The following is an 8337-nucleotide window of genomic DNA, read 5'->3' as shown; positions in this document are numbered from 1 at the left end:
ACTCGCACGATGGATCTGACAGATAAAAGCGGAGCCGCCATTGTTTAAACCTCACTGACTGGAGGGCCTGGTGAGCAGCCAAACTTACAAAACACCCAGGAACTGGGAGGGGTTGTCGCGGGCAGGGGGTTGTCACGTGGTCCCCACCAAAGAACCGTGTGATGTCAAGTCCTCGTATTTGAATGTATTTGGATAAAACACTGACTTTTTAACTTGTTGGACCTGAATATTTGTACATGATTCTAAATGGTCCGTTGCATGGATTTGGGTAAATGAAAATATGTACGAAGCATATGTATCTTTTTACCACAGTACCGTGTTTGCTTTTGACACACCAGATATCATCTGTGCTCTGGTAATATCAGCAAGGTCTGAGCTGTTATCAGTTCGCTGGAGCCGGATGACCCGCATGTGTCTATTTGAAGGATGGTCAAACTTTTGACTGTATAGCCTCAGTGCATATCTCTTGTTGGGTCTTGCGTGAGTAGCGAAGCCACAGAGACTATGAAATATGTTTTTAGGCAGCATGATTTGGGTCCGAGCCCAGGGAACACACATGCTGATATAAAATGTTTACCATGCACTGTAAGTTGCTTTGGATAAAGACGTAAATTTGCTGTAATTATGCAGCTGGTTGCCAGTAACTTACTGTAGAAGATAAAAACTGAAAATGTTTTTTATTTATTTAACTTTGAACAAACTCTTGCCAGTAAATAACATAAATGTAAAATCTACAGTAAGTTACTGGCAGCTAGTTGCCAGTAATACCCAGTAATACTGTAATTTCTTCAGACATGTTTTACAGTGTCGAGCAGTCAGTGCTATGCTCAAGGAGGCAATATTGTACATATGTACAATGTAATTCTTATTCATAACTTCACTCTTGTCTAAAAAAGTGCAACATTTTCTGCAAAAGATATGTAAGAAAATGCGCATTTACAAACATACTGTAAAAAGTGATAGCTTCTCTACTTAAAAAAACTAGTTTAATTTGTAACACCTAAAATATTTTAACATATTTCACTTCATTGTTTCACAAAGTGAGAAAAAACTTCACATTTTTTCGGGGTTACCATTAAAGTATTTTTTTTAAGTTGATCCAACTTTTACTTTTTACAGTATATGAGCCCAAGTCGTGCACTGTAAAAATGACTTGTTGCACTTACATTTTTGTTTAATCAACTAGAAATAACAAATCATTTTAACTTTCTTGAGTGAGGAGGTGCTATAAATGTTAAAAAAATAAAGTAACTTAAGCTAATTTAACTTAATTTTTACAATTTATAGCAACTCCCCACTAGTCAAGAAAGCTGAAATAAATTGTAAATTCTTTAAGTGCAACAAAGTTTTTTTACATTGTGGAAATGTCTGTTTCAAGACTCTTATACTTCTAAGAACAGACTAGTCAATCATCTTAATTCCTGTCAGATACTGACACACTGCCATCCTGGTTAATATAGAGAAAGCATTTCTATCAAAGACAAAAGCACATCCAGATGATTTCTCTATAGGTTGTAAAGCAGTTCCCAAAGTGGATTACAATGAGAATACAACTCAGACTCCCTAAGAGGATCTTTACAAGCTACAGGATAATGGCCATTATCTAGTACCGAGCTAGGTTTCATATGCTAAACGGGGTGAAACTGAACACACCTTTGGCCTGTGTGATTGTTGTGCATGTGAATGATGAGAGAGAACATTGATGAGCAATTAAAGGGCATTTCAGTGCCAAATGACACGGGAGACGAGATGACTGTATGTTGATCAAGTTGCCTTACTACATTCATTTTGACTCAAACATATATTTGATCAAACACATTTTATCACTATTATTGTTACGTTAGTTCAATTCATTGCATGTTATAATATATTAATCTAGTGGGTTTTATTTATACAATCACTGTATGTATTCACTGTAAATATGATTGAGGAAAAATAAATAATATCTATAATTGGATACTCCATGCAGATGACATTTAAGCAACTAGTTAAAACAACAACTTTTGTAAGTGCACATACTTGACCAAATCTATGAAACATTTCCCTGTTGCTCTGTTTATTTTAATTAAATTAAATTGATACACTGTAAAAAAATCTGTAGAAATTACAGTATTACTGGGTATTACTGGCAACTAGCTTCCAGTAACTTACTGTAGATTTTATATTTATGTTATTTACTGGCAACAGTTTGTTCAAAGTTGGATGAGCATTAGACATTTTCAGTCTTTGTCTTCTACAGTAGGTTACTGGCAACCAGCTACATAATTACAGCTATTTTTTTTACTGTGTATCTGAAATGTAGAGCAGGTGTATATAATGTAAAATATTAGACAAAAAACAACTGGGTAAATGTGGGCGAAAATGAAGAATTCATTGCAGCTGTTTGGGGATTTGCAAGATTATTTTTAAAGCGTGCACACATGGTATGTTGATATGCAAGACGACATTAAGTACAGTAGGAAATTACTGTAGGAGGTGAGGAGGTCACATGGGGGACTGCAATTCACATGTGGTGTTAAACTATTTTGATGGGCCGGTTTATGTGTTTATTGGGGTGATCATTTAATGAGCGACACACCTCCCATTAAAGGGCAATCGTTTAGCAGAACAAAATAATCAAAGAAAAGTCATGAAAATGCCAATAAATTACTGTAAAAATGCCGGTAACTTGCTGTGGAAGATAAAAGCTGAAAATGTTTCATGTTCATTTAACTTTGAACAAACTGTTGCCAGTAAATAACATAAATGTACAATCTACAGTAAGTTACTGGCAGCTAGTTGCCAGTAATACCCAGTAATACTGTAATTTAATTTTTTTTTACAATCGTTATAGTATCCTTTAAATATTCAATATTATTTTAAATATTAAATAAATCCTAAATAATTCGAGAGTAAAATGTCATTTTAAATATATTGTTATTATTTATTTATTTATACTGACTTATATTGATACTGCTCTAAACATACTTTAATATTGAAACGAAACTAAAAAATGCGGCTGAAGTGGGTTCAAGTGTGTAACCTGAGCATGAGGTACACAGAGCCTCCTTGAAATACACACACACAGTCACACACTCCTCCTTCCTCCCCGTGCTGCTCCTCTCTACTGTTTGTTTGCACTCCGCTGATCCGGAGCGGAAATTCCTTTCCGTTTTTGTGAATGACAAACTTATTAACAATTCATCAACACAGTCCGTTCCATCCGGCCCCGTTTCCACGGCGACGCCCGCCCATCGCCTCCTGATTGGCTGGCCGACATAACGTATCCATTGAAACGCCTCGCGCTTGTATCCATTCACGAGCTTGCCGAGACAGAGAGCACATCACAGACGACGAGAGAAAAGAACACGGTGTACCCTTGCATAAACATCGAGAGGAAATAAAAACTTGCGCTTCTTGTGTGAACTCGACATTCGACTGGATTTTTAAATCGATTTTAAAAACAGCGAGGTTATATAACTGCAAGACAACGTCCGTTGCGCGCTCACTGGCTAGTGTGAGTCATTGATAAACGCACGGCGCCGTTGCATGAATGAGGTGGAAGTGAAGCGAGTCTGCGCGAGTCGACTCCCGAACCAAAACCCGAGGATTTCAGTCGCCGAACGACACGCAGCAAAAGAGACTTTCGCATCGTTTCGTACGAGCTCACCTCGATGCTTCAGGCCTGAGTGCGTTCTCGCTGCGTTTTCTCCGCATTTTCAGTCGCACGCTGTTTCACTAATGCTCGACAAATTCAAACCCGTGCAGTTTGATTCGGTCATGGCTATAAGCAAGACGGTAGAATGGCTGAAGGAGCAACTGCAGACGCGCAAGGACTGTTTGCTGGTTATGGACTGTCGAGCGCAGGAGATGTATGAATCATCGCACGTCGAAACGGCCATTAACGTGGCCATACCGAGCCTCATGCTCCGGCGGTTAAAGAAGGGCAACTTACCCGTCAAGTCACTGCTCGCTAACGGCGAGGACAGGGAGACGTTCGCGCGGAGGTGCAAGACGGATACGATCGTGTTGTACGACGAGTACAGCCGGGAGTGGAATGAAAATATCGACGGCGGATCGGTGTTGGGTTTACTGCTGAGGAGGATGAAGGACGAAGGATACAAGGCTTTCTATTTAGAGGGTATGCTTGTTTTAAATTTGAATACTAGAGTAAACATGGTAAATGCACATTGTTTCACTATAGTGAGTTTAGCATTATATGTATTAGCAATGGTTTAACTTGACTATAGTGTTTGTAGTAAAACCATAGTAACGTTAGCTAGCTACAGATTTATTATGATCACCGTTTAGCTATGATAATCAATACACAAAAATATATTTATGTAATAATTATATAGTGAGTGTTTTACTTTAAAACAATTGTAGTAATCAATACATTAAAAATATATTTTTTTACAATATTAAAACCTTGATTTATTTTACTAAAGCATACCATATTTTTAGTAAAACTGTGGTAATGCAAATGTTGGTCAGTGCACCATAAAAAATTTGTTACAGGTTGTTACATTGTATTATAATAATTGTAAAGGTAAATTTTTTAACTATATTCTCTTTTAACCCACAGGTGGTTTCAGCAAATTTCAAACCGATTATCCAACCCTCTGCGAGACAAACCTGGACGGCTCCTCCAGCAGCAGTTCACCGACCTCCCAGGTCCTCGGGCTCGGAGGGCTCCGGATCAGCTCCGACTCCTCGGACATCGAGTCAGACATCGATCGAGATCCGAGCAGCGCTACGGATTCGGACGGAAGCCCTCTGTCCAACCCGCAGCCCTCTTTTCCTGTGGAGATCCTGCCGTATCTGTATCTGGGCTGTGCGAAGGACTCCACAAACCTGGATATTCTGGAAGAATTTGGCATCAAGTACATCCTGAACGTGACTCCCAATCTTCCCAACATGTTTGAGAACGCCGGGGAGTTCAAGTACAAACAGATTCCCATCTCGGATCACTGGAGCCAGAATCTCTCGCAGTTTTTCCCAGAAGCCATCAGCTTCATTGGTAAGAATTCATTTATTTATTTTATTTTTTTGGCACAGTTTGCACTGAAATGGGCTTGTAAAGGATTAGTTTTTCATATTTCAGTCCGTGGTTAATAAGCAATATTAAATACAAGTGTTAGATTGTGTTCGCAGCCCAAACATCGCAGTAAACAACACACAAATGTATGTGGATCATGCATACGTTTAAATCTTTTTAACACCATTTTGAATCAAAAATGAGGTGCATGGGACCTAAAAAAAAATAAGAAAAATAGCCAGTGCAGTATTTTTTGTTTGCATAGTAACATATCCTAGGGTTGTGCAATTGTGCTACAAAGGCTTATGATGAAACGGGAGACTGAGGGGGAGGCAGTAATTTGAGCTCGACAGGAAGGAAGCAGCATTGAAAGTAATCTAGGACAGAGCAATGTTTCGCCACACAATGAGGACCATTTAGAGGGTAGTGTTGACATCCTGTTAGCCTTGACGGGGTGCTGCCTTGACTTCTACATTTACACGCCCAAATGGTGCCATTGTCAAGTAACCTGGTGAGCGGAAGGATCATTTGATTAACCATAATAGCCCATTTCCATGTCACATTCCCTGAGAAAATGGACCAGTTGTTTTCTCTCCGTTCGCGGTCATGCACCAGAAAGCCTGTTAAATGAGATCCTTTTTTTTGTCAATGGTGGGACTGTAATGAATTGTGACACACTGCCCCCAGAGCTAATGTATAATCACGCATTCATGAAAATGCACGCTAGTCTGGTTAATACACTGAATTGAGTAGCAAATGCTTTAAAAAATCTTATTTTTCTCTCTTTTTTTAGATGAAGCTCGTGGACAAAAGTGTGGCGTTCTCGTTCACTGCCTCGCAGGTATCAGCCGCTCGGTAACGGTGACGGTTGCCTACCTCATGCAGAAGCTCAACCTGTCCATGAACGACGCTTACGACATCGTCAAGATGAAGAAGTCGAACATCTCCCCTAATTTCAACTTCATGGGACAGCTACTAGACTTTGAACGTACGCTGGGGCTCAAAAGCCCGTGCGACAATCGCGTGCCCGCTCCATCCCAGCCCCTGTACTTCACCACGCCGACCAACCACAACGTCTTTCAGTTGGACCCTCTCGAATCTACGTGAGGTCCCGCCACCACGATCCCCTTTTGGCTCTAAAAGTGTTTGAATCTCGAAACATGGGTTTCTTTTTTCGACGCCTGTCAAGGGGTTCCTGACGTTATTGAGTCGGCTTGAGACGACAGCTGATCAGAGAAGCCACTGATGTTGGGCATGTGGTGTGCCCAGAGCTTATAAGCTGCTGTTTAATGGAGAGAAAACAGACATTATGTGAGACTGTACATCTCCGAGACTTTATAAAAAAGTTCTTTTTCTATAAATATATATATATACAGATATATATATGTGCATATTCAAGCATGGAAAGAAATATGGATTGTCCAATATTTTATGACTGGGGCTGGCGTGCCAAAGAGACTGGAACTGAACAATTACAAATACTTTATTTGTTTTGTTTAGCACTTGCACCTTCGATTTGTATGGGTGTGTGATATTTTTGTCTTCAATGAAGACTTGCCTGTTTTGGGATGAGACTCCCTTCGGTAATGATGGCAGTGTGTACTGTACTCCAACTTATTTGCGTGGAGAAATTTTTGAAACATTTATACACGTGTATAGTAAATATGTTGGTAAGCCTTGCCATAGTTAGAATACACCTGTTTCAAAGGAACAACCTTTTCTTCTCTTTTTGTCGTCCTTATGTATACAAAGTACTGAATATTGATCAATATTACATTTATCTGAGTTGAAATGCCAAAAATGTTAACAGGTTTTGCAAGATCATTCACGTGTAAATGTATAATATATTTCTGTTTTTTCGCTATTTTAGCTTTTCACCGCCTTTTAACCACCAACACAAATCATTGCTATCCCTTGCCTTGTACATAAGAGTGTCACCGTGCAGTAACCTGACCAATCCCCATAGGGAGCCCATCAGCTATCAATAATCTTAAACGTGAGCATCCATGTGTTTGTACCTGTACAAGGCGTTCCCTGAATGCTCTGATGCATGCACATGTATCGCCTTTATACTACTCATATTTTTTAGTTTTCTGGGGACATCGGATGGTCAAGGCAAGAAATGCTGATTTTTTTTTGTGGTCTCTGTTGATAAAGATGGGAGAGGATTTTGTCTCTCCTCTTCAGGGAAGTTTTTAGTGAGAAGACATGTTGGATTGGTTTTAAGGGGTTTTGCTGTCCATTCAAGCGAAGGCCTGTTTTGGGAGGGGCTGTTTTTATGAAACCACTCCCTCCAATATTACGAATGTAAAGAAATGATAAGTTATTAATAAATTGCTATTTTGTCTATTCAAATCTACTTACGACTTGTCTGTTTATGTTTGTGACTTTTTTAAATTTACATTTTAAAATGTCAAGGAGGTGCCAAGAACCATTTCCATTAGGGATGCACCGATGTATCGGCCTATAATCGGTATCGGCAGATAAAAGCAGTTTTCATATTATCAGACTTTTTTCAGGGCAGATTATCCTGGCAATCAAAAAGGAGTTTTTTATTGAATTTTTATTTATATGCATAATAATTTGATGCAAAGAGTAAAACGCAAAACTATCGGTATCAGTAGATGTCATTTTAAAGGTGCAGTGTGTAGATTTAAGCGGTATGTAGCAGTTCACCGAAACGCATAGAGAAGCTACGGTAGCTGCCACAGGGCAAATATGTCAGTGTCTAAGACAAAATACAGTAGTGACAAAACGCGCTTTGTAGAGCAGTTTGTCTGTTTAGGGCTACTGTAGAAACATGGCGGCACAAAACGGCGTCTTCCATGTAAGGGGACCCGCAGTGTATGGATATAAAAACGTATCATTATAAATAATAAAATAAAAACAATACAGTTGATTTTGTAAAGTCTTTATATAGTTATATAATATAGTTATGTAGATTATAATGGATTTCAGTCATTAGATATTTACACACTGCACCTTTAAAGCAAGGAGTAAAGTCAGTTTTTTTTAAATAAAAGCGGATGTACGCGCATGGTCATGCAAAGTATAGTTTATTTGGTCAACGTTTTGCGTCGATACATCCCTAATTTACATTTTACAAGTATTGATTTAGCAGTCACACAAGTGGAATAATACATTTACCAGCACGTGGTTTAATAATCACTAAAATTAGTATTCCATTGAAGTTAACCACCTTCAAGTCAACCTTACACAGATAAAATTAGCTTTGAGTCCTCAAAGATAAAGTGTTACTAGGTGTTAAGCAAAACAACTTTCCATGTGGACAGGCTGGTATTTCCAGGTACTGGTTGGTT

At 38.9% G+C, this 8337-nt stretch overlaps 1 protein-coding gene across 1 annotated transcript; it reads left to right on the top strand.

Moving 5' to 3' along the window:
• Positions 1 to 3278: 3278 nt before the first annotated feature.
• dusp6 (dual specificity phosphatase 6) lies at positions 3279 to 7376 on the top strand. The gene is made up of 3 exons (XM_073868682.1): positions 3279 to 4120; positions 4565 to 4999; positions 5811 to 7376. Exons 1-3 carry the CDS (start codon positions 3529 to 3531, stop codon positions 6122 to 6124), a joined length of 1341 nt encoding a protein of 446 aa, XP_073724783.1. The 5' UTR covers positions 3279 to 3528; the 3' UTR covers positions 6125 to 7376.
• Positions 7377 to 8337: the final 961 nt, after the last annotated feature.

This window comes from Misgurnus anguillicaudatus, chromosome 6, assembly GCF_027580225.2.
Source record: "Misgurnus anguillicaudatus chromosome 6, ASM2758022v2, whole genome shotgun sequence".
Lineage (NCBI taxonomy): Eukaryota > Metazoa > Chordata > Actinopteri > Cypriniformes > Cobitidae > Misgurnus > Misgurnus anguillicaudatus.
This window is presented reverse-complemented; position numbering and strand designations above follow the sequence as displayed.